The 27,088-nt window shown below is 44.8% G+C and overlaps 3 protein-coding genes across 3 annotated transcripts in view; 2 read left to right on the top strand and 1 right to left on the bottom strand.

Annotated features, from left to right (window-relative positions):
• Positions 1 to 4,394, bottom strand: part of stk17al (serine/threonine kinase 17a like) — a 12,300-nt gene extending 7,906 nt beyond the window's left edge. The window contains exons 1-2 of the mRNA XM_031867981.1: positions 4,054 to 4,394; positions 550 to 762 (exon numbers count right to left, since the gene is read on the bottom strand). Of these exons, the coding sequence (XP_031723841.1) occupies positions 550 to 762; positions 4,054 to 4,166 (326 nt within the window). The 5' untranslated portion in view covers positions 4,167 to 4,394. The remainder of the gene's footprint in view (positions 1 to 549; positions 763 to 4,053) is intronic.
• An 18,617-nt stretch (positions 4,395 to 23,011) lies between these two features.
• hsd17b1 (hydroxysteroid (17-beta) dehydrogenase 1) lies at positions 23,012 to 25,098 on the top strand. Its single transcript, XM_031867963.1, has 6 exons — positions 23,012 to 23,138; positions 23,269 to 23,430; positions 23,526 to 23,705; positions 23,877 to 23,970; positions 24,057 to 24,240; positions 24,501 to 25,098. The coding sequence occupies exons 1-6, from the start codon at positions 23,042 to 23,044 to the stop codon at positions 24,654 to 24,656; spliced, it is 873 nt and encodes a 290-aa protein (XP_031723823.1). The 5' UTR covers positions 23,012 to 23,041; the 3' UTR covers positions 24,657 to 25,098.
• A 1,690-nt stretch (positions 25,099 to 26,788) lies between these two features.
• The window catches only part of LOC116394701 (coenzyme Q-binding protein COQ10 homolog, mitochondrial), a 2,657-nt gene continuing 2,357 nt past the window's right edge, over positions 26,789 to 27,088 (top strand). The window contains exon 1 of the mRNA XM_031867970.1: positions 26,789 to 26,975. Coding sequence (XP_031723830.1) covers positions 26,872 to 26,975 — 104 coding nt within the window. The 5' untranslated portion in view covers positions 26,789 to 26,871. The remainder of the gene's footprint in view (positions 26,976 to 27,088) is intronic.

Below are 27,088 nucleotides of genomic sequence, written 5' to 3'. Positions count from 1 at the left end.
AGAGAGAGAGAGAGAGAGAGAGAGAGAGAGAGAGAGAGAGAATTTCCATTTAAGGCTGAAGTCGTGTCACAATAGTGCGAGTGCTATGCGTTTCACACATGTGCGTGTGAGGTGAGAAAGACTTGAGTGACTTGCAGCTGTGCCCTCAGCAACCAGCACATAACTCAAAGTGAGAGAGGGTTTTTTTTTTTTTCCACAGAGCAGACAGATTGAGATAAAAGCTGACAATTCACATGAAAATACCAAAGCGGTGACATTCTCGTCATGCAACACACAGGATGTTGCATTGTAAAGTTTTGTTGATGCCTGTTAAGTAGAAATGAGTAAATGTGTTGGGGAGTTTTCCAAAAGCCAGTTTGTTCAGGTTTGTTCGCTCAGGCATGTTGTATGGGGAAGAAATCCACTCATGGAAAGTTTAGTGAGTGATCATTCAAGTGATTTTGATGATTCTATCCCCTATTTTACCTGGCGTGGCTCAAACACAGAGGAAGGCTTACAAGGCCATTTGAGTGAACTTTTGTGTTGTTTATGTAACGTCCAGTGTCTTACCACTCCAGGACGAGGATGATTTCGTGGTTGGTTTCGTAGACCTCGTGCAGCGCCACCACATAGGGGTTCGCTTTGGCCGACTCCAGCACGGCGATCTCGTTTAAGATGTCCATGCGGCAGTCCTCGCCCTTCCTTCGCTTTCGCAGGAACTTTGCAGCGCACTGCTTCCCCGTCGCCTTCTCAATGCACTTTTTTACCACCGCAAACTTTCCCCTGGGAGAAAAGAGGGGAGAGAGTGAGAGAGTGAGTCGAGAGGCAGAATGAGACAGAATAATCACAACCACATTACTGGCTTTTTCAAATATATTTGGTTTAGAGATTCTGCTCTTTCCCCCCCCCCAAGTAGCCAACGGGACCGCTGGAATAAATTTAGGCCACTGAAACTGCAGCGTATGAAAGGCTAAAATTACTGGACATACTCATGACAGTTAAACTGCCATGAGGCAAAACCTAGATTACAGTGCAAGGCATGAGGAAAAGCCCGCCGGTTGGCCACGAGTGCAACACTGTATAGGCGAGGTTAAAGAACAGTTCACAGATAAGAAGGTTCAATGGCATCATTTGGATTTGTGCGAGGGAGCACTGATATGCTCAGCTGTGGATGAGTCATTAGACGTTCATTAGAGATTTTCAAGTTTCTCCTCAACTTCTTCTAGCCTTCAGGAGGGTCTGACAGGAGGCAGATAAGGCTGCCGACTAGCAGGCCGGGACGTGATAAGGCTAAGGTCAAGCAAAAGCAAAGAGACAAAACAGCTCGGCTGCTGGATCCACTTTAACATCAACACTACCAATGTTTTTCTGCATATACATTGATGGATTCATCTGAGGTGTAAAGGGGTCAGCCGTGGGTGTGGGCAGGATGTCCGATGTGTGCAGAATTGCCTCGCCGTGTCAAGCCGACCACAATCAGCAGCCGTCCCTCCCAGGGCCGATAATGAGGCCTTGTCCACTTCCCTTTCTTTCACAGCTGACAGCAGCAGGGACAAATGGGACCGTGTTGACACCTCCTGCCCGGACCCTCGGCCAGAGCCTGCCTCTCCTTTGACAATCGCACAAAAGCTGACCAGTCGGCTGATACAAGCAGCCCCGAGACCAGGACCACCCAACCAGACCGCCGCTGGGCAGGCCAGGCAGGGGGTCACTGCTGCTACAGTCGGGTTGGAGCCTCGGCAGCAGGCTAACATGAACACCGTGTAACCTCAGCGTCTATGTGTCCAACTAACATCTCAATGTTTCAACGGGCTGCACGATACAAATACGCTGCCGGGGTGCTGAGGAAAAGTTGACTGTGAACTGAATCTAAATGAAGTGGCCCGGTCAGCATGGTGCCGGTCACTTTTCCCACACAGCGTTACTCCAAGCCCACTATGCCGCCGCTGACCAAAAACAGCAACTGTTCTGGCCAGAGCCTGGTTCTGCTTTGGCTACGGCCCCCGAGCTGCTGCAAGGCCTGTTCCTTCTCTGCCTGCGCCCCCCCCACCACCACCGTCTCGCAGAATGGTGACGCCTCATTGTTCCGAGTGAAAAGGCAAACCTCGTCAGAGGCTTTTCATGCTTTTCATCCTTAATTAGCCAAGTTCAGAGCAGCTCTCTGTGGGCTGGGAACTACATATGGAGTGAAAAGGAGCAACAGGAGGCCTTTTTATAAAGGCTGACGACAGGTCAGAGGTTACGGAACGCGGCCATCTCCCAGCCGGCTGCGTTCACACTCTTGCCATGTCACTAGGCAGATGCACCGACTCTCCCGGTTACACATCACGTCACAGTGCTTTAATGTTATATTCTACACATTGAGATTCTTTGCATTAAATCCCACAGTTAGCCGTGTTACAGTAGAAAAGCTCTTTCTCAAACATCCGGTCTGACTCCACAGGAGATCACACAGCTCATTTGCAGCTCTGTAAATTCGGTCTGTCATCAATCATCAACTTTACTGCGACACATTAAATTAACTCCTCGCCACCACTGGAGATTGGTGATAATTCGATTGAGAAGTTGGTTTCCTGTGGAGTCTGCGTTTTGTCTCCCTCAGCGGGCCACTGACTCATGTCTGAAGCGCGATGAGAAACGACAGCCCTCACCACTCTCGCTTTCCTGTTTCACAGACGAAATGACACAAAGCATTACTTCCTCTTTCTGCTTTACAGATTGGCCACAACGTATTCTGCGCACAGTTCTGCAGAAGACCACAAGTCACAATGCGAAGCTCAATGATGAGAAGGTTTAAGAAATGCAGACCAATGAGTCCTATTGATAAAAGGAAGAATTCAACTCCGTCACCTAAAAGCTGCTCTAATATGGTCAACACCCCTCCTAATGTACAGACTGATCTGCCGGCATACATTCCTGCACTTAATGCGATTATAAGACCTGATCCCAGGATGTTGTTGCGTCGGACTCATGGGAAGGGGAGAAAGAGGGGGCGTTTAGAGGCTGCAGCCTCAAGCCAAACCCCCCCCCCATAGGTCCTGGCTGCTGTCCCAGGATGTCCCAGGGTGTCGGACAAGGAAAACTGGCTACTACCAACTGACTCTTTATTTAGGCTGTCCCACCACTCTCTGCAGCGCAGCAAGCTTACAGTGAAAATTGAGTTTTGGAGACAGATGCAGAATTGGCACAAACCCAAGAATTCAGAAAGCTTTTTGAGGAAAGTCATTTAGTGTCTCTGGCACATTGGGGAATCCCCGCTTGAACACGGCTGGAATGTGCACTTCTGTTACTGGGATCCACACATCAGTGGGTGACCCACAACATGCATTTGGCTGAAGAGAGACAGGAGGAAAATGGTATATTTCATGTTGGGGAAAGCAGGTATGACACAGGAGAGCAGGTCTATACCACACACAGGTTCTGATTTACTCTAAAAAGACATACAACATGTCTTGTGTGTTTTCAGATACCGTTCCTTCACGGACCTTGGTGTACTTACTGTACTTCTTGCCACTTTACCCTTGTGACCGCTACTGTGATATGACTCCAAACTGATTCTGAAGTTCAGCTCATGGCATTTGAGGAAGTTTACATTTCCACCACCACTTACACTAGAAACTACTACACTACACAAGTGAGCAGCGACAGAAACAATGGCGCAGGAGAGGAGTTTCAAAAAGTGGAATATCTTGCTTTCACCTTTTGGATGTCAGACATGTCCGAACAGTGTGTTCAAAATCCTCCTCATCTAACAGCACTCTTTGGGCTCCCTTTTTATTTCAATTTAAATCATCACAAAGTCCAAAAACTTTACAAAAAAGTCGACACAGGACGCATTACGCGTGCCAAAGCGCGTCACCTTCTGCGCTTTTACCCGGGATGGAATGCTGGATTGGAAATGTCCAATTAGCACGCTTCCCATTAACCCGAGAGCAAATCTAATATGATTACCAGCTTTACATAAGCGCATCAAGATAGTGTAGCACATTTCCAGCAGGCGCAGCAGCACGAGCAAAGTCAGCACGCGGATCAGTGTTTGGTCAATGACCGCTGGGAACAACAAACAACGCTCACCTGCCCAGTTCTCTGCCCACCAGCTCGTAATTGGCCGTGAACGGGTCCGCTCTTATCCTCGTGTGGATCTTTGTCACCATTCCGTTCTTGATCATCTTCGCTGAGTCTGGCATTGAAGTCGCTCTTGAATTGAAATCGGTCTTTTTTTTTTTTTCCTCCAACCAAATATAACACACAACAAAGACGGTTTTCTCAAGCAAACAGTTGCATGATAAAATAAAGTCGCTTATAGAGCCGATAGCAGCGGTGTCAAACCACCGGGAGATAATCCAGTATACGCGCGTCCCACCGAAAAACAAGAGGATGATGCTCTGCGGGGACTGCGGCACGGTCGGTGCGGTAAATTAGTTTGAGTGCTACTACACATTCCTAACAATAAACCCCCCGCCGGGCCCCCCCCCCCCCCTGTGCTGACGCTCCGCAGTGGAAAGCCAATGAACGCGCTGAAGAGGCGGTGCAAGTCAGCTGGCAAGTGGTGCGTTCACTTGACAGGAGCGAATCGGTGCAGTTACACAAACATAAACAAAGACTTTGTTTATGTTAAATCATTAGTTTCAGTTGAATAGTTCTCATGTTGACCGTAAGTAATACAACGATGGTAATTATTAAACACACACACATTAATCATAAGAATGTCAACGTGAAGGAAGTCAAACTACTTCATCCCTTATAATTTACAGCAGTATAATAGTTATGATGTGTCACTTTAGAATTGTGAGCCATGATGTTATTTTACTTAATAACGCAGGCAAATATTTCAAACTTTATGGCAAGGTCTTATTAATAAGACACTTAAATGGCAATTTAACTCATTGACTACTTGATTAATCCCTTTTCTGTCTTTACATCTACTCCCATGTTGTACCCACTGACCACCCAAACGTCCTCCTAAAAGAAACAAACACGCACATTTCAGGCGTGTTTGTCATCGTTGGCATGTGTTTTCGTGCCGTTTGTATCTGGGCTTGGCTGCGCTTCAGGTGAGGCTTTTTCTCACACTCGGTCCCGCTCAGTGTGAAGGAGTGGGAAACTGCCCTTGGGGTATGAGAGCTTTCTGCAAAAGCTTGTAGGAGGGTTGTTTATCAGCCCATTGAACCTGAAGAGAAGAATTCAAAACATCTCATTAGACAGCTCATCAGCATGCGTGGCACATGGACGGTTTGGAAGGGATATTACGGGAATTACCACAGGTGACTCACGTTTTTTTTTCTTATCGTTTTATTTTTACATATTTCATTTGAATCCGAAATAGAAAAGTCCTCATCACAAGTCACTCTGGAGCCAGGGCAGAGAACATAAAGACAAACCAGTGAGGGATAGGGATTGGTATTTATGGCCCGCGGAGTTGGCGGTGACCTGGGCTCCATGAGAAATGTGTCACCTAAGCTCCAGAGGCTTGCTGATGCTGTAACTGTGAAGCTGTTAGAAAGAGGAGGCCCGGGCTGACCCTGAGCAAACAGAGCGCCCCACACACACACACACACACACACACACACACACACACTCACAGAGATGGTAAAGGAACTGCTGGTGGAAGCTGTGGGTTTCTGCCTCAGTTTGCGACTGGCGTAAAGGAGACCATATGTGTACCCCGTGGCAGTAGGCAAAGACTCACGCTGGACATCAGTCATTGCCATCTAGAGCTACAACTCTCAACTGTTTTCATTGCTGATTATGATTTAGATTAAACGCAATGAGATGACTTCCAATTGCTTGGTTTGTCTGACCAACTGCCTGAAACCTGAAGATCAGTTGTTTTCAAAGCTTTATAGAGGGTTGACTTATTGTTTCAGCACCGTGTCACATAGCCACATGATTTTCCTGAAGAAGGGTGAGACGCATACCAGCCTGTATTCTTCATGGTTCTAAACGAGGACATGAGTGTTTGTGCTGCCTTGAGGGAAGGGAAGGAGTGAAGAACAAGAAGGGATGTCAGGTCCCTCTGTACTGCTTTTCTGGCTCATGCTGATCACATTGCTAGTAGTTTGTCACATGCCCTACATAGCTGTTATCTAGCACACAGAGCAGGATTTGTCCAATCTTACCATACCAAAGCTAATTTTGTTGCCACAACCAGCGACTGATGTAAAAGAGACCTATTGAGAGGGGGCATTCCTCAGGCCCTATACCGGGTCATTAGCGTCCAGCGACAAGGTTACATAACCTGTTTCGCCTCCTCAAATTGTTACCTTAAGTCTAAGCGAGCCCACTTCGAGGCCTTGACCCCTCTTTCTCTGCCAGCCTTCCCATTGAAGCACGGGGTCAGAGTTCACAGGAGCCACGTTAGCGAGGGAGCTCTACCCGGCCCCAGGGACCTAATGAAAACACATACCAGCGAATTAGCCTGCCAGCCGGCAGTTAGGCTAACATAAATATGAGAAGTTCAGCCGTGACCTGGGGAACGCAAACACTCCGAGCCACTGGAACAAATAGGACTTGTCATGACTCGGCCAGAGGACGCAGCGTTCATAAGCTCTCGGTGATAAAGAAGAGACCGGGGTGAATGTACACTATTAAGCTCTCTTACGACTCCCTTAGGTAAACGTGTGGGAGAGACAGACAGTCTTTTGTCCACATTTTCAAAGATGCCCTTTCTCTCCTCTCGTTCTTGTCGCCATTGGGGGTGTAAAAAGAGAGAGAGAGAAAGGGGGTGGGGGTCTCATTATGCAAGTCTTCTTTTTCCCTTGACTTTTTGCGACACTGTGCTGTTAAATGAGCTGCCGGTCCTTTATGAGTCCGCTTGGAGGCCCGTGCAGTTATGTTAAGATCTCATACTCTGATAACATCCCAGACTGTTCCTTTCTGCTTGAAGGAGCACAATGACCTGTTTCCAGCCCTCACTTAGAGCATGGAGGAGGTATGATTGAGAAGGCATGCCATCATCCGGCACCAGCGAACGCCTGACAAGATGAGCCGTGTGTCCTTGTTAAGTTAGGCGATGTTTTGAGGTGAAACAGCTCTCACTGGTGAAATGTCCCTTTGGTTGCCTCCTCTCCCAGGTTTCCCTCGTTTTGAGATCACCTGCTGACGGTAGCGTACAGCAGCAACATTTCGTGAGAATGAAAAAAAAAAGCCATCAACCTTTCTTAGGAAATTTGCCTTGTTAACAAGACTATACATCTGCTCTATTGAAAAATGCTGAACCCTTAGAGCGCGTGATTGCAAACCGTCTAAATTCTCTGTTTACGGTTCTTAGTTGTAAACAATTGTTTACGCAGAAAGAGGATTCCATGTAATGAACGGGTTCAGACTCAAGAGGGCTACTTGGTAATCTCACCTCAGTCGATAAGTGTTCCCTGCCTTCTTCGGTTGGGCAATTTGTAATTAACAAGCAACTGATGCTCTGGCAAAAAAAAACAAAAAAGCTCCATGTCTCTGTGCTGGCAGACCCTAAATTTGCTTGCGCAGATAGCGTGCATGTCACCACTTACAGGGTTAGGGAAGGCTAACAGTCAGCCGATGTATACATGATGTCACGCTTTCATTAACTCCATAAGTCATTCGCGCAGTGGCGTAACGGTGGCGGGCCTATAGGTCACACACTGGTGCGATCTTTAATCTGTTTGCGGTGACCTCAGTGTAAAGCAGTCTGAATGGAGCGCCAAAGGTCTGGCACCTCATAAAACTAAACAGCCCAATAGCTCCGGTCGATTTGAATGCTTAACCCTTTCTCTTGCCTCTATACTGCTGCTGGTGTTTCTGCCACATCGACTGCTATGGTTGAGACAAAAAAAAGGGACAAACATCTCCTCTGTGGCCTGACGGAGGGGGATCAGTGGGCTCCCAAACGCCGGGGCTGGAAGTCATTCACTTCGGGAGAGCAGGATGACGTGCAGGGCTGACGCTCGAGCGTTATTTAAAGATAAGTTCCTAATCCTTTTGGCAACAGAGGGAAAAGAAACACTGAAGGAGGGATAAAAATAAGACATCAGAATAGGCTGGAGATCTCGTTGCCTTGTTTGTAATCTAAAGACAACACTTGGCAAACAGGTCGAGGGGGGAAGCGATGTGTGGCCTTGTTGGGAATCCTCCATCTGGATTTCAGCTATCACAGTATTCTTTCATGTGAAGTTGGCTTTAGAGTCAGAGCTTCTGATAGAACAGCCCCCCCCAATGATGTTTAGTCAATGGTTATTTATAGTGTTTGAATAAAGATAAGATCAAACAGGTGCTGTTAGTCTTTTTTTTCAATCCTACCTTCATCTTGAGTAACTCAACTGTGGGTAAACTTAAAAAAAAGAAGCTGAAGGAATGAGAAACCAGATGACAAGAAGGTAGCCAATCAGCAACAATGCAAACTGACCAAAGACTAAATACCCAAGGAAAGGAGAGTGATAACGAGGGACAGGTGACAGCAGGGTCTGATGAGCAACAGGTGAGTCTCATCAGGACAATCACACAGGTGGGGAAACACACAGGGGCAGGAAGCAAAGTGGGATGAAATGGAAGAAGGATGAGTATTTTAAAATTGACAAAACAAAAACAAATAACCTCAGAGCAGATCATGACAAATTGAGCGATTTTGTTTTTCTCTCGATCTCATTTGTCTTCGAGCCTCATTTGTCAAACGCCTCCCTCCGGGCTAACACACATGCTGTGTTACAAATCAGCTAAAAACAACAGCCACGTTTTACACCACGGGTGCAAAAATCAGCAATTGGAGCGAGGTCAGCCAGCCCGGGTGTTAATCAAATGTGAGCAGCTGGTTTTGGTTCATTTCTCCTGACCAGAAAACCCAATGGGGGAAAAAAGTGACATGACGTGTCAGGATAAATGCATGGGAAAGACAGGAGTTGGGCGATGGGAGGACTTGTGTTTGCAAACCAGCTGATTGTAGTGGAAATATTGAGTGTGAACTGCACATCTGTCTTTTGCCCACAAATATGAAATAGACTTTTTTTAATTTTTGAAACAGATTTTTTTTTTTTCCCTCTGGTTGTAGCAACTGATTTGTTTTCTTCAATCTCACACTGTGTGTGCTGTTGCAGAGCAGCGGCACAGGAAGAGAAGGATGAAAGCTGCAGCTCTCAGGTGGAGGTAGCAGAGGAGACGCGTTGCCACATCCTGTGCCTCGCTTTCTGGCAACGTGACCTCTCAGACCGGAGGAATTCACAACTGTAGCTGAACACATGTCTGCCAGACACCGTGCATGTGAGGGCAGAGCGATTGTGGTAAAAAGTGCTTATTTTCTTCAGGCAAAAAACAAACAACAGAACTAACATGTTCAACACAGCCGGATGAATTAGTAACACTTGTGCAAGCTATACTACAGCCATGCAGCACTGTGTGTTCACAAAGCATAAAAAGTGTTAGGTCATCTTTTCATCTTGTCTCAACACAGTAGAGAATAGAGGCAGCGCGTTGTTGAGCTCTGTCTCGATGACTCCGCATGCAAGAACTCTCCGAGTAGCTCATCAAAGCGTGTCTAGATTGGCCAAAATAGCTGCATGCAGATTTAGATACTGCACCACCCTAAATGCCATTGGGGTGTGGGCATTAACAGATGCAGCCAGGCTTAGCCACAGACAGACAGACCAACTTTAGAAACTGAAAGGGCTTTCTCAGCTGTTGCCTCTGTCTCCGGTCTCCATCCCCCCCTCACAGCCACATCATTGTCTCATTAATCCAACAACAGGCGACGCGAAGCCTTCCACAGCTCCATTTACTGTACGTGCTCCGTGCCTACACAATACCAGCATGATTCAGATGATATCAGACGGGATTAAACACAACTTTTGGGGGAATTTTAAAAGCTGCCACTTTCTTCTTGGACCAGATGAAATACTATACTGGCCGACACAGTCCTGCACTCGTGGCCATCCATCAAAAGCTTATCTGTGTGGGTCGGTTGCCAAAACAAATCACTTGTTGTCTCAGTTGCCGCTTAATGACATGGGAAAATACAGTTGTAAAAAAATAAATAGCAATTGCGGTCTGATGGTAATAAACATGATTTTCCAGTAATCCCAGATAAAAATTATGATGGGGGGCTTTTCACTCCTTTCTGAGATGGTCAGATAAACCTAAACTAGCACGGGATGGAAGAATATGCTGTTGATGGCACAAATGTGAAGGAGGGTAACGGGAGAAGACGTGCCAGTGGGTAGAAAAGGAGGATGAGAGAATGAAACGGAGGAAATGGGGACGCAGAGAAATCCATTTGGAATGTCTGACTCAGGAGAGAAATGGAAAAAAAAAAAGTATTTTAATTGGCAGCTGAGCCTGGGAGGTAGCAGGAGGTGGAATGGTAAGCATTAAGAAACGGGGTATAGTGTTAGTCGAGCAGACAGATGCACCGGGGAGAAAAGAACATGTCAAGAAACAAAGAGAAATTGAAAAGGGGAATGAAGACAACTGGAAAAACAAACACACACAAGATGAATGCCTGACTCTCAGTTCCACGGTATTTGTTGTGGCAGGCTCTTGCCAAGGGAATTTCCTGATTATCTTTTAGAAGTGGGTTTGTTTGATGCAAGAAAGTATTCACCCACACAGCTACTGGAGAAGGCAGACAGACACACGATACCTCTGAGGAACAACATGTTGATAGATTATAAGTAAGCTGTACTCCTGCTACTTGAAAAACAATGTTTTGCTCTTAAAACCTGCACCTTCTGTTAATGCGCAGTCTACAAACAGGCAGCTCAATGCATCTGCATCACACTGGGTAACAGCCCAGTGACTCCAGCAACAGCAGGTAGACTCGACCGTATCTCATCTGAGGCATGGCAGGGGTCAAGGGTCGGCTCGCTGCTAATGATTACCTGCTGAAGCGTGCAGCCTGTGTTTTGTGTTTGCGTAGCCGTGGTGACAGTGCAACAAGCTGCTCATCCCATCTGCATCCCCGTGCCAGTTTCATCGTCAACTGGCCATGAGCTCAGAAATAAGTACAATATTTAATATGAAACAAAATAAAATTCATGATCAAATAAAACACACAACTGGCGAAAGAGTTTTAGGGCTTCAATTCCTATGAAGATTTTTCTTTCCTTGAGAATAAATGCGTGCGTGTGGGATGAGGAGTTTGCTTTAGACCGTAGCCAAGAAGATCTTTAAAGAGGCTAGCCTCTGCCTTTTATCTGTCCCACCACAAGGCCATCGGGGAGAGCTTTGTGGTTTTGGGTTTATGGGAAGGTCTCAACTTAAAATGAGGTGAAAAAATCCAAACAAGCCTCATAAAGAAACACAGAAACGGTCAAGATTTAGTGAGGTAAAAACCGCACAAGGTGCAGTCGGTCTCATGAGCTGAAAGGTCACACAGGTTCGCATGAGATACCCCTCTGTGTATTAATCAATGCTCATTTTTTACCAGCTCACTCTGGAGCCGGAGTTTTGTCTGTGAGAGTGCTTTTGCATATATGTGTGATTTGTGTATGTTTGCGTTTTGTGTTTGTAATCAGCGGGCAGCTTGCTCTGTCACCGTGTGGCCCTTTGTGACTCGCATGAGGAATGAGGTGAGGGGAGGTGTGGGTCAAAGGTCAGACAAAGGGGATAACCTTCTCTTTTTTGCTGCAACTGTCACACTTCACGGCCACTCTTTTATTGAGCAGGTGCACCACGTAATGCTCTTTGTCTTTGTGCATCAAAGAATTGTTTGACACTTTGGGAAGTGTACGCTTATCCGTTATCTGGCAGATAAGAAGATTGTGGCGCTCTCACATCATGTCCACTACAGCCAGTAGCCGCTTAGCTTAGCTTAGCACAGATACCTGTCAACTGCTCAGAGCCAATATGTAGAGGAGATAAAACTGCTAATTGTCATTATTAGGTAGAAGGTGAATTTCTTAACCATTTGACATGCGGCTGTTTCCAGACTGCTAGACACTGCTCTGGGTCAATAGGATTCCGTTTTTTTTAAATATATGTAAAAAGTGTTGCAACTGTCGCAAATTTGCATAGCCGTTGCTATGAATAGTTTTGATGTGAGTTATTCGCAGCCCAGTATTTTGCATTTTCGTGTCGTTTATTCTAAACGCCGCTGGTGTGTAAAGGCCTTTATTCAGAATCGTATATGTTTAGAGAGCCAAAGCTGGTAATGAGAAAAACTAATTAAGGAAAACTTAAAGGTGGTTTACCAAAATTAGATACAAGTACAACAAATAATGGCTGCAATATAAGATTGTACAATACAAGAGAGTTGGACTGAAAGAACAGCACACCAACAATGAATTTGTTGAGGACATTTCACAGCCCATTTAATAATGAAATCAATTGTGTTCCAGTAGTGAATTCTACTTCATGGTGGCATTAGAGGAAATGTGAGCTGGTCAACAAAATCACTGGGAATTACCCTCTGAACAAAGAATAAGTACAGCAAATGTCTTGAAAATCAAGCCATAAAGTTTTGATGTACCTGGAGACTTGGACCAAAGTGTTGGTCAGGTGGTCCGGCGGTCCGCAATAAATAGGAATCATCCTCTGGGGACCATGCAGAGCCAAAAATGTCTTTGCCCAAAATATATCTGCCAAGAGTACAACCAACTTAAACACAGAAAGCACACAAAAAATGGACTTGAGTTATACAAACAATAATAACTGCATTTCCTTTCGTGAACTGAAGCTGATCCATAGCTCAGAAATCTATTTTCTATTATTTATTTTCTACTTCCTTCAAAGCCTCAGAGAGGTGAAATAGTGATGAGGGGGGTTTGGACCATCATCTTTCTTTTCCACGGAGTCATTTACGAGCCCGCTACTGTTACCCTGTGTTTTGTTCCCATTCGCACAAACAAAATACTTCTTTGGCCTCAGTAAATCAAGAGGCCACCTCGAGCACCCGCCTATGAACTTAAACGAGAATCCGGCAGCTCATTCGCTCCCATCATTCTAGTTCATTTGCTTTTGCCCTTACAAGACCTCCCACGGAGACACCTATAGACCTAAGTGTGCACTCATATGTGTGTGTTTCCACTGGATTGGCACTCGAGGACCCGACGGCTATGACTTACAGCTCACGTCGACAGCCGGTTATTCATACGTCCCTCCAGGCCTCTCTGTTAAAACTGCCCTCTTTATCACAACCCTCAGCTTTTCAGCCGATAACATCACAAATCAGACAAGCTGCCAATGAATCAAACGTTACTTTACTCCGACAGTCAAATTTTCCACACGAAGGAATCTGTTTAGCTGCCTTTAAACAGAAGTGAGCGCTCCTGTTTACTCCTGCAATGTTGAACTGGCGATAACAGAATGTGTCAAAGTACAATGAATTTATCTTTAAAGGATAAAGAGCTGGAGGGTGTCCAGCTTCCAGTGGTCTGCAGCTCTTTCCCCAGGCTGAATGGGAACATAAAACACCCTCCATAGCCGCCCTCCAGCCCAACGTCTGTGGCCACGCTGAGGGCGTGTCCCCCTGCTTTGATGGGACACCCGCCCTAGATGGGCCTTCCTCTAATTCGAAACCCTGAAACCCCACAAATAAAATCAAGGGTTAGCACCATCTGGTTTTAACTTCTCCCTGATCAATTCCAACTTTTTGTCTGGGATTCTGATTTTGGTGAGACGTGTTGGGTTTATGATCTTTGAATTTCCATGTTTTGGGTCACAAAGCCTATACACATCTTTATCTTCATTCATAGTATTTATTGTAGACAGGGCTTCTTGTGTTAACAGACACTGAATAACTCCTTTGTCTCTCTTTCCTGGTCTAGTGAGTCCGTAGAAGAGCGGACCATCGTCACTGTGGGACGGGGTTATGTGCTTCTCTGCTGCCATTCGCCTCTCTGGCCACGACCCTGAGCTCATGTGATCATGTTTCTCACACCCCTCACTCCAGCTGGGGCACAGGAAGCGACTCTTGTCTGCGACTGCGACCGTCGAGTTGTTTGTGTCTCGTGAGCAAAGTGTAGGGACGGCAAGAATGCAGCACCCAGTTGCTGGATCTCGAGGAATCCCCCTTGCTGACGCAAAGCCAGACCGGAGGAATCTGCTGCCACATCAATGCTAAACCAGAGACAAGACTCAGACTCCAGCGATGAAGACGGATGAATCATAATGAGACTACAGATCTCTTCATTGTTTAAATAAAGACCAGCCTCAGGGCCTTTTTTTTTGTTCCACATGAAGAAACTGTGGTGTGAACAGAAGCCTTACAGTCGTGTCACATGCTCTCATTATTAAGAATCAGCTGTCTAAATAAGGTTCTTGTTCAAAGATCATCATTTTACTGAATTTTTGGATACGATGGTGATTTTCTCAGCAATGGTATGGTCGTGTAAAGATGGTTTTATAATCACACAAAGGACATGAGAAAAACTCCCACGCTAAGGAGAATACCCCAAATATAGTCTGACATCTCTCTCATGTTCGAGTTTTCCAGCACCTTTGATGTCATTTCACCTTTATCTGGACGTTCAACGTTAATGAGGAGAGCAGCACATGTCCACTGCAGTGTGTGATCCAAGACACTGATCAAAGAGCCCAGAGACAGACCAGTCATGTGATCTGGCTGAGTCGACTGTGAGACTCAGACAGCCAAGACAATTCCTGAATTAAATCAATTCAAAGCGCTCAATGATGAGATCCAGAAGTGTGTTTCCTTTACTGCTATTATTTGCTTAAATTTCCAGAAAAATACATTTACCACATGTATTCAAAATTAAGTATATCTCTTTGTCATCTTTAAAAGGATTTTCTGACAGAAAGAAACAGTGTTTGTCAGTGCAAGTGTAACATGAACGCTGTGATAATCTCTGAGCAACAGTGTTAAAGATTAAACCAGTGATTTCCAACCTTTTTGGCTTGCGACCCCTTACAAAAAATATCTGTCTTGTTGGGCTCTCTTGTTTTGTTTCAGATGTCTTTGAGTTTTTTAGCAGTTCTGCCAGTTTTTCATCTTTCCTTTTCCATTAATCGTCACCTGACCTCAAATGTGTCTTGTGACCTGTTAGAGGGGCCAGACCCCTTCATGTTGGGAACCACTGGATTAAACAACTCAACTGTATATAAAGTAGGTCAAACCATCTCCACCTGGAGCAGCTACTGCATTAAAAGTACTTAGGTACATTCAGCGGACAATACTTCTGTACTTTTACCATAGTAAGATTCTGAATGCTTACGAACCTCACAAGTCAAGAAACAAAAGTGTTATTTGACTGTCTCAGTTTACTGTAAGTGGAAGGGCATGGAGGACGTGAACGCCTAATGTGTTCAGACACACTAATCCCGTCACCTTCCTGAAAATGAGCCGTAAACAAGGCAGGAATGTGACGGTGAGTTCACAACAGCTTGATGAGCAGAAACTAAAAGCAGCTGGAATGCTATTGAGAGTGAAACTGGCCCATCTGCTCAGTATGGTGCCCATATTAGGCCGTAACGCCATGGCATTCCCCTCATTGCCACACTTGTCACTCCCAGAAGTCAACTTGAGTTCTTGGTTATGAAAAGTCATGGAAAAAACAACACATCTTACATAACCAGCAAGCTAATAATCGTGCGTTTGGGCTTCTCTCCTCCTCTAACGCTATCTGCTGCCACCACAGAAACGTCTGCTTGAACCCAAATTATAGGCCGAAAAAAGTTCTTATATAATAATTACTAAGCTACCGGAGGACTTCTACCCGGAGGATCATGCAGCACAGCACGTTTCCCAGAGCTTTCTATTGACCTTTGCTCTGTCGTCTCATAAATGCAGGACAGATTCAAGGGCTGTCTTAAGTGTGCCTGGGAAATTCACCAGCATGTCACTGTGACCCCTTCTATCTCTGTCGACAGATGATTGGGTACAAGAGGAGGAAGACGGATCTACATTAGCAATAAAATGAAGGGCCACTGACACGGCAAAACAGGGAGTGATGTGTGATTAGCACGTAGCACCGTTTTACAGTAAGCACAAGCACACTTTAAGGACTTGGCTCCTGGTCTCGGCCATTTTATGTGAAGGAAATGATGTTGAGAGGTGATAAGACCCAGATGGAATGTTTTCTATCTGCATCTGCGGCTCGTTTCGGGAGGTTGTGTAGCAAAAATGCATTTTTACACAATCCACTGTTTATTTGGAATAAAAACTCCTGATAATAAATAACTCTCTGGTGAGAAGGGAGGCAAAAAGTGTTTTGGATTCCAAGAGGCATATTATTCTTCTCTTTAATTTGATATTTTTCATGAGAATTTATGGTATTTGACTTTAACTTGTGCTCACTCTCTCATGTGGCACAACATTATCAGCACGTTATTTCTGTTTCTGGAGCAAACAATAAATGGAAATTTGAGGCTGTATTAAAGTTACATAGCCAGGAGGCATAATGTAGCACAAGTAGAGAGGAGGCACGAAGTCAGAGATCTGACCTATCGGCATGAGAATAAACTGAAATATTGTACACATTGAACTACGTAAACAATGTCATTTTTTTGCGACATGAAGTTTCGCTCCAAAAATGTCCTTTAGCCATGAAATGTCGTTTTCTTTCAATAGCAGTTCTAACCACAGACTAATTGAAATTGACAGGAATTACAGCAGAAATCAAGCAAACGTGTTACCCAGATACTCTGAGCACTTATGTGATCTACGTGTGAGATTCGAGGTAGAGTTGTATCTCTGTTTTTATTGCAGTCCATGGCAATCTCCGTTTCACTGCAGCTTTTTCTAAATTCAGCATAAACAGAAACCATTGAGGAGTCAACCAATGAGAACGCCCCAGTGTTGGAAAAAAAACCAAAACAATGACAATCCGGGAACAGGTATATGAGGAATGAAGACAGGTGACATTTCTTTCTATCCAGGCGTGTGAGAGAAGTGTTAACTGGGGAGAGAGACGGTGATAGGCGTTTAGCGGGTTTGCATACTGCTGGTGTAAAACGCTATGTTCTTCGCTCCTGGGAACTGAAAGGTGAGGCAGCGTTAATGCAGCTAATGCCGCTGTGGTATGGGCTATGTTCTGTTCTTGACGTGACATCTATTAACAGGCTGCGTGCCAGAGTTTCACTGCAGCTTTCTTTTAAACCGCGAGCTTATGCAAGCTAATAAAATAGGTGTGGTATCCTCGAGCAGCAGGGAACAAAAGAAAACAGCAACAATGCAGACGTTAGGACAAATATCAAATATCAAATCAGGACTTTATTATTCAGGTCTGAGCAATGCATAACGCAACTACAGAGCACCTTAGTCTCCTTCTGTGTGTACTGAGCATGTGAGAGGCAGGGGAAGTGGGTTTGCTATGAGCACACAGGAAAGAGCTTCAGAAGAAGAGAGACAGGATGGACAGCAAAATGCAAAAACAAATGCTAATCTTTTTTTAATTGTGTGATGTTTATGTTTGTGGGAAGGTCTTTTGAGGAAGTCTTGTCACTTACTGTCATGCATGCTCACACACAATGCCTCATGTTGTGTCTGCTCACTTAGTTACAGTGTGTCCAGAACCAGATGTAAACAGATGGTTTCCTGGTAACCAGGTGGTGGGCGGAGCGCGCCACTGATTTCAGTGTCTGTTAGAGGGCAAGATGGTGCACGGGAAAATATTATTTGGAAACAATTCAGGCAAACAAAGAGAGAGAGAGAGAGAGAGAGAGAGAGAGAGAGAGAGAGAGAGAGACAGTGAAGACACAGAGAGAGGAGAAGGAGGCGTTTGGCGTGAGAACTGTGTGCGAGGGGTAGTGCGAAAACACGCCTGCATTGACTTCCAGAGAACCGTTTTGATGTGATAGCGAGTAAATACCAGCATGACTGAGTCACTTGCCGTGCCCCAACACACCACCCATCACTTTATTCCACCCACCACATCACAGGTGAGGTACTGATGCATGGAGTGCCTGGCATTCTCCACCGGCTGCACCTGGAGCGACGAGACGGAGAGCCAAGAAAGAAGATATGAAAACAACTGGAATGTGTGTGATTGGACAATTTCACAGTAAAGAAATAATATATAATACAGCGACCTAATATTCATATTTGTTTTTAGATAGGATTCCCTGTCCATTCACATTCAACCATTGAGCCCCTGCAGCTGCCCAGTGCAACCGTACTCGTCTGCCGTCTCCAACTCTATTTACTCAGCCAGAACGGGGATTTGATCCAGCAAATGCATGCACACTGGATCTGTCCCGCGCTGACCTCCGGCTGAAGCAGCGACTATACGACTTCAGCGCTCTGAGCTAAATACAGGTCAGGTCTAGTCTCCGGACAGAATCGAGCGCCCGAAGGGCCGAGAAAAGAGCAGGAACAGGATGTCCCAGAGGGAAAGAATGCCTCGAGCAGGTTGACTGAAGACGGAGGGGCCGTTTCCCATGACACAATCATCGCTACTTCCTGGAGCTCTGAGGCTTTTGTACACAAACTGGTGCTGTGGAATGCAAACCCGGCAGGTCAGGCGGTGGCCCTGAGGGTTACAGCTGACGTAAAGCTGCACGTCCAGCAGGCAACCATTAACCCTGCATCCCATATATCAACAAACTCTGGGGAAATACACGTGTATAAAACATGACGGCCTAATCCCCTCTCAGGACACGACCCGAGTGACCTTTCACCTTGCTCTGGGATGGAAGTTTGGCCAGACCCCTCCCTTTGGCCCACAGGAAGACTGTAATGTACTTGCACTTGAAATATTGATGACTAAACAGTATTTGTTTTTTCTCCGTCTTCGTGCAGCACTACCAATTATGGTCCTGCAGCTCTGTCATCAGTAACAGTTTCAGACAGATTGCATTTCTCTCTTTAAGAATATAACTTGCATCTAAAAGGATCAGGAAGGAATAATAATAAAGTTCGAGCTTGTTCTATCAAAGTGGTTTTCAGGAAATTCTTTTCTCTACATTGGACATTTAAAACGTGCTGATTTGGCCTCTGTGTCGGTGTGGTCATACTTTCCACACATCCTCTCCTGTTTCAGCCGTGATGATTTTACCGTCCCACTCCCTCTATGCTGCCTTGTGAAAAAACGCTCGGTGCATTTCTCAGGCTCTCTCTTTACACTTTATTGAAGTAAAGCTGCCATTCGCCGTCAGAAGGGTCGGAGCCACATCTCTCATCAGGCGGCGGTTTATAAGTACCTTAAGTTACAGCTCCTTGCTTTGCGTTTTTTATCATCCTGGATTAAATTGTCAGAGGAGGGAATTCTTCCGATCTCTCGCTCCAGTCCCGGCTATCCATATCCCTGCCATGCTACATCCAACTGCAACAGACACAAAGGAATATCTTCACTCAAACAGTTTACTTTGGACATTTGCCATACCAGTGAGCAAAGAGCTACATACATGCACACATACTAGAAGAAAGTCTAGAGACCCCAAAATAACATGTCTCCAGACAAAACGTTGGTAAAAAAAGCAAAAGAGTCGAGAGGCTGCAGAGTTTGATAAAATATTATAGCTAAAAAGATTAATATGAAATGTATCTATAGTGTGTGTTGAGAAGAGAAGCAAGAAGAGGTCACAGACAGTAACTCTCATCAGATGCAGACGCACAGATATAATCTTAAAATCCATCAAGTCCAGACCAAAGAACTCAAACAGAGGTTTTAACAAAGTCAAACAAAAGCCTCTCTGACAGATAGAGAGGAATACATTTGATCATGTGAACGCTGCGATATGAACTCAATGGCATGGAGACAATGCCAATCCAAACATTACATTTCTGTCACATTTCTGTCTTCTATGTCCTTATTTTAATATTTTAACTTTTAGACAACAATTTCAACCATTACTTTGAGCTATTTTCATCAATTTATCAATTGAATCTGCTGTTTATCTATTACTTTTAGCTAACTAGTTTAATTTGTTTGTACTCTTAGCTTACAGTTTCTATATGACTATTTTTCACACACTATGTGAAAGTGCTCAGAATGCGGACATATTTGTTGAATCAATTTATATTTTATCACACTTACCGCCTGGCAACTACAGAATTAAATCAGTGAGGTAGAGTTTACTGGAAACTGTGTCTCACGTTTGTACTATCTTCAACAACACATGTGACGTATATTACATGATGCCGTACCACACAGTAAATAGTTCTTGTTAAACATTGTGTTTTGCTCCAGAAACAATATAACATATCTTATTCTAAAGTCAAAAGGAGGCTTTATTTTCTATTCATCGTCCTCAGCAAAGATAGCCCTGTCTCCTCTCTCTTACCCGGCTGATGTAGATCCAACCTTGGCTGCTACTGTATTTGCTGATAACAAGAATGACTGACCTCTTTTTCAGTAAAGAACAAGTTTGATATTATCAGCTTCAAAAGGCCAATTAACTGTTTTATTTTGCACCTGAAAAGTGAGGCAGCATCTCTGAGAAAAGATTTGCATTAATTCAGCTTGGCCTTAAACGCTCTCAGTAAACAACGGCCTAATTTGACTTTGTTGCTACTTACAGCGTGACATTTCAGCTTCGCCACAGCCACAGCCACCGCGACACGTCTTCAACTGTTTCACTTCTGCTCGTCACTCTCACACGGGACATCCTGTCGAGCACATCTGCTTGGGCAGCCAGACCTCATGTTGTGTCTGCACCGTGCACTTGTTACCTGTGTCTGTGCCTGGAATAGCACGGCCTAACGTGACCTGGTTCTGCACACCAGGGTGAGCACATGAACGAACTGACACTGGAGAGCTGTTATGAAGCAGTAGCAGATATCTTATTCGCTATTACTGTGCAGAATCCACAACTTCCAGCAAACACTTTACCTTTCTCCCAAAAATGACTCACAGCTGTGCATGTGTGGGATGTAAGGTCTTCAGAAGTCTGTTTACATTTGGGTCAATCTTGTCCAGCAGGTGTTTTAAAAGCCTCCCTTCGATCTTCTCTTGGTAATTACTGGGCCTCAGAGAGACGACGGCCCCATTTAGCAGCAAGCTCCCGATACTGCATTGACCATGTACCATAGACTGCAGCGTGCTTCCAGGATGGATACAGAGACAACTAATGGAGGAGGTGAAGCCCATACTTCTAAGTGTCTGCACGGTTGACAGAGAGGAAAGAGGATGAATTTCTTCTTTCGGGTACATGTTTCACATTTTAGTGAAAATAAACGAATGGATGCACACAGGATACCATAAGCTCAAACTCAGCAACGTCTGAGGTCAGGCTTTTCAATATTTTGAACGGTGCTTGGGTGTCGTAGATATTCGAGAGAGGTTCAAGGCCCTGCTGTTATCTGTCCCACAGACTCTGGGACAGCGGCCAAGCCGATGCCATCTCAAGAGAAGGAACGCAGCAAAATGGCAGGAAATTCCTACTTGGTTTGCCTCTCATCAGCGGGAGAAATTCTTTCAGATGAGGCTGCTGAAATGTTGCACGAATATGCGAGTTCTTTTGACCGGTCGGAAACACAGCTGTAGGAGTACGTGGGACGGAAAACCAGTTTAAATGCAGAAACATGGCAACGAGGCACAAAAGAGGAAGAAGATAGGAGAGGGACCGTGACAGAGAATAAAGTCAAATTTCATATTCATATTCTACACTCTATATTTTACATTTCCTGAGAAGAAATCACACTTCTTTTACCTAAGAATTCATCCAAACCCAGCACTATGTCCAGTGTTTCTTGACAGTTTGATCAGATGCAATGTTCTAGTCAGTCCATGGTTCTGCTAGACTTTACACAAGCTCTGATAGATGAATGGTCTGTACACGAGGATTTGGCGCCACCCAGTGAAAACTGCATATAATGGCATCTTGTTGTCACAAACCTTATTTTCCAGTTACTGCGCAGAACTTGCATGATGGATTAATGTGGAATAACAGACACTTCTAGGAGCTTGGCGTTGGTCAGAATTTCTTGCTCTAAAATGGGCCAAGTTTCCTCTCAGCGCAACATTGAAAACACTGGAAAGCATCTTTAGTTGAGCACTAGGGTCTCCTGACGCAACACTGTTAGCTTTTGCAGTAAATTTACCACAGAATTACACAAAATGCCCAATAACCCTACCACAAACACATCTTGACAGGTAGTCACTGTAATTTGCATAGCATTGCCATTACATTATGATACTTCTTCTGGAATTCTAATCCTCCTAAAATGGGCAGAAAGACCAGTTTGCTTACCGACACTTGGCCCTGAGGTAACGTCAGTGGTAAGGTCGGCCTCACCACTACTTAAAGAATTAATAACTGTAAAATATGTCATGCTAGTTGCTACTAACCCCTTCTGCTGTATCCTATTGCTCTAGATTAGATGAAATCTTGAAAGGGCAAGATGAACTTCAGACTAGCAAGTGCTGTGCCTATTGAAATAAAATGTCTAACAGTGACTGATTAGCAACACTAGGTCAACACCAGCATGGAAGTTAATTCCTAATCTTGGGAACTGTGTGTAAAAGGGAAATAATCTCAAATCAAAGCTCCATTTACTAGCTTTTTCAGAGCTTTCATCGTATGACGAAAACCACGCGATGTGGTCAAAATCTCAGAATGTGACTTTTGAATTGAAATCACTTCGTCACACATTTAAAGAAACGTCGGCAAACGACAACTCTCTGTGAGACATACCTAAAATAACAATTTCTCTCCCGAGCTTGGGAAAAAGGATGCAAGGTCTCCAAATCTGATTTTATGAGAACAGCGCTCGACGATTTCCCTCCTCGACCCCTTGAACTCAAACCCATTGTGCTCCTTGCTGGCTGTCCTCAGCTCATTGTTAGATGTGGTCAATGGAGCAGCCAGGAAAGAGGCCAGTGTGACCAATATCATGATGCTTTGCTGCCACCTGGTGCATATATGTCATGCAATTTAAAGGAGTGCATGATCTGTAATTATTCCCAAAAGCACCTCCAAAAATGGAATATACTCTTACACCACCGATCATTGATGTCAGTACACAAGCACCCCCACACAAGCACCAATGTTTCCCACATGTCTCAATATAAAAACAAAATCAACTACACCAACAAGGACGTGTGAAAAGATGGGAGGACTCCAGGTGGCTGATAAGATGTTTAGGATTGACTGGCCTTGTGATAGAGAAATGTGTGAAAACACTGAGAAGAAGAGCTTTCACATGCCTCCATCTTATCCTCTGCTGTCCAGCTGCTCTCTCCTGAAGCAGACAGTCGGCGGCTCCATGGACAAGAAGGTGGTGCTGATCACGGGCTGCTCCTCGGGAATCGGTCTCAGCCTGGCTGTCCGGTTAGCCTCCGACCCAAACAAGACATTCAAAGGTAACCAATGCTGTCTCTGTCTTTTATTGCATTCCTCCTGTCCTCACTGGGTCAGGAACTGTTGATATTGATCTGTATAAAAAGCAAAACATTTGAAAGGAATCTGTATCAAGACATGATTTCTGTTTAGTGTATGCCACGATGAGAAACCTGGCCAAGAAGGAGCGTCTTTTAGAGTGTGTGAAAAGCCTGCACAAGGACACCTTGGACATACTCCAAATGGACGTGACCGTCCGGCAGTCCATCCTGGACGCGAGGGACAGGGTTGTGGAGAAGCGAGTGGACATTCTGGGTACGCTCCTGTGTCGTCGGCGTGTTCTCGTTAAGATTGTAATTTGTGTGTGTGTGTGTGCGTGCGTTGATGGGCTTACCCTCGCTACCCCGCAGTGTGTAATGCCGGAGTGGGTTTGACGGGGCCGCTGGAGGTGCAGTCCTTGGACTCGATGAGGCAGATCCTGGAGGTCAACCTCTTCGGTACCATCCAGACCATCCAGGCTTTCTTGCCAGACATGAAGGCTCAGGGCCAAGGCCGCATTCTGGTCACCGGGAGCACGGGAGGGCTTCAAGGTGAGTGGAGCACATGGGTTGAGGAATCGCCGGACGTCAACAGTGTGTTCCGCACGTGCAGTTTTTCTAATGATTTTGGCGGGAATCCCGAGAACAAATCGCAGTCGATGCTCGCTGCCGTGCATGAAATTGCCAAAACAAGCCATCTTCCTGCTTCATGCTCTCTTGCAGGTCTGCCCTTTAATGAGGTGTACTGTGCCAGTAAGTTTGCGATAGAGGGAGCATGTGAGAGCTTGGCTGTCCTCCTGCAACACTTCAATATCCAGTGAGTTTCAATGTTTGCTTATCTTCTTTCCCCTTACTTTAGAGGCTGTTAACTGTAAATGTTGATTGTGCTTTTCATCCCTGCAGCGTGAGTCTCATCGAGTGTGGTCCAGTCAACACTGACTTCCTGGTCAACCTGCAGAGGGCAGAGCTCGGGGACACGTCCCTCCAACAGGTGGACGCCCTCACCCTCAGCCTCTATGAAAAATACCTGCAGCACTGCGGCTCCGTTTTCCAAAACGCAGCGCAGGACACTGAGGACATCGTGAAGGTGCGTCAAAGATAAGGTCGAGCTCTATTTAGACAGAGGACACGTCTTTGTGCAGCAGTCGCAGTGCAAAGTAGGCAAAAGTGCAAATATAAAGAGTGCAAAATTCTATAAGATATCCAAGATGTACACATTCTTCCTTCATAGAGGATCAAAATACTGCGATAGTTTGAGTTTATCACAGCAAATTGACAAAAGTTAGTGTGCCAACGTCAGAGCGCTGCTACATTTAAGCCTGTGGTGTGTTTGTTTTTGTCTCCAAGGTGTTCCTGGAGGCCATCCAGTCTCACAGCCCTGCTTTCAGATACTACACCGGGGGAGGGGTGCCACCTCTCACCAAACTGAAGATCACAGATCCAGATGGCTCGCAGTACATCAGGGCTTTGAGCAAAATCATGTTCTCGGCTGAGGAACAATAATTTTTAAACCACCGCTTGCTCTTCTCTTTCTTTATGTGCGCAGGTCAACATTATTGCTCTTTCAGTTTCGATTATCGGGAATAAAGTTGACGCACTGTGTGACTCACTGGTTGCTCTAAGGGCTGTGAGTTCAGTTTTGTTAGTTCACATGACTTCATGGTTCTATTTTTGTATGTCACTTATCAAAAGTTGTATTCCTCATCACAAAGTAAAGTTATAAATATAAAAATAGATAATTTTTCTGGTTGGTGGAGAAACATTTGAAAAGGCTTGTGAGTGCATTCCTGTCTTTTGATTCTTGCCACACTGGTTGGCATATTTTCACAGGGATCAGCGAGCTTCTCGACAGGTTCTTGCCACCCTGTAAAATGTAAAACACTCCAAGAATTCTCTTTCATTTTTAAATTGGCTCACCCCAAGCAACAAGAACAACTTCCTCGCTCTAAAGCATGAAACGAAGAAATGTTTCATTTCTGTTCTTGTGTTTGCTGAATGGCATGTCTTAAAATGTCCCTCGAGGGGTAAACGAATAAAGCATTTGAACTGAACTGAAACGACGTCCATTATGTGCCTTTACTTACTTCATAATAGAGGTCAAGTGTCACAGGGAGTATGTTATAGGGAACACAGGAAATACTGATCAAATTCTATATTTTTGCCCAGTAAATATGTATTTATCGCAATGTCCGATTGATAATCAGGAGATACGGTATTTTGTTGAAGTGGAAAAATCTCTTTTATTTTAAAAGAAAAAGAAAGAAGAAGAGTAGGAAAACACTGTTAACAGCTAGTTTAATCTGGAAATATCCGTTCAGTATCTCTGTCCTCTGGTCCTCTTAACATATTGTCAGAATATAACAGATGGCGTCATAGATTCTGTAGTTCACTTTCCTAATCATTGAAATCTAACAGGAAGGCTTTTTAGCGGAGAAGTTTGCACGCTTTAGACAAGCCGTCTTATATATTTTCTACTGTGGGCGACATATAAGTAGACACACAGTTAAGTTCTTTGGCTGAAGGAATGACGGCCTGCCAATGATTAATACATGTGAACTGAAAATGCATGCGCAGTGACGTCTTTGTAAACCAGTGACATCACTGCAGCGACTCCTATGTAGTCGTGAGACAACAGACTGCATTAACAGAAGTTAGTTATTACTGAAAGTCCTCTATTACCTTTCTCTTTCAGTAAAAATGTAAAAGAGGGCACTTAAAAACAATGAAAAGTTAAGCAATGTCTTTCTGAGTTGTTGTAAGTGAATTGTAAAGAGGACGTTTAGCTGCCTCGGTTGGACTTTTGAATCACTGAGCTGCATCAAACTGAAGGAGGGCCAGCTGGAACCGCAGCCACCACCTGTGTAGTCATTGGAACAGCCTGTTAAGCCCATGAGTATGTTGCCTTATAACCTGAATGGTTGGCAATGGCATGTCTCTACGTCTACGCATGACATTTCTGGCCTTTGATGGCATGTCTGAGGTTCTTAAATCCCTCCCTGATCAAGTGAATTAATTCCAGTCTGAAGATCCTGAGATGGATCCTGCTGTACCTGTTTGGACTGTGTGTTAACACAGAATGCTGCATCACCCAGAGGTGCCAGCCTCTTAGAGCATACAGTATTATGCAGAATAAAGTCAGTTAAGAGCATGGTGCATTAAAATGAAATGTAGTTTCCTATCACACTGCTATCATAATGTAAACATTTTCATTTAGCCTAAAGCTATATTTTCAGCGATTCAATCACAAATGCGTCATATGGAACAAATGTTCTTACAGTAAAAGGCAAGTTTATTAGTATAGCACATTTCAACAACAAGGCAATTCAAAGTGCTTCACATAAAACCATTAAAAGCATCAACACATAAGGCAAAAGAACAAATGTGCATTTCCTTATGTACTTTTGGGTGACAAGAGTAAAAGCGTCAGTCTAAATTCAGAACTTGTCTGTCTCAGAGTAAGAGATTCATTGTGCATTCCGTAATAACAATACCACTTGTGATACCTTGTGTTATTAGAAATCATGGAAATAAGTTACAAAATATATGTGTCTATAAAAAAAAAAAAAATTAAGTGATCAATTTATCGTTTAAACTGGATCCGGCTCTCTGATTGGCTAGAGCCTCCTGTTGCGTCACTCTTTTCTTGATCGGATAAGTGCAGCAGTCATCAGTCACTGAACGACAGCCTGTGTCAGTCTCCAAACACACAAACTTCAGCATGACCAGAAGAACGAGCCCGCGTCTCCTCACGGCGCTGCGGGAGATGTCTGCAGTCCGCTCCGCTACAGCCGTGCGAGGAAACGGCAGAAGAGCAAATATCTTGTGAGTAATACAACGGGTCTCCCCTCCCGCCCTTTCCTCGCACGGCTGTAGCGGAGCGGACCGCAGACATCTCCCGCAGCGCGTTGAGGGGAGCCCTGCGCGTGGTTCAGCTT

Source organism: Anarrhichthys ocellatus, unplaced genomic scaffold (genome assembly GCF_004355925.1).
Source record: "Anarrhichthys ocellatus isolate YVR2014 unplaced genomic scaffold, GSC_Weel_1.0 scaffold40, whole genome shotgun sequence".
NCBI classification, from domain to species: Eukaryota; Metazoa; Chordata; class Actinopteri; order Perciformes; family Anarhichadidae; genus Anarrhichthys; species Anarrhichthys ocellatus.
Note: the sequence above shows the minus strand (reverse complement) of the source record. Positions and strands in the feature narration are given on the sequence as shown.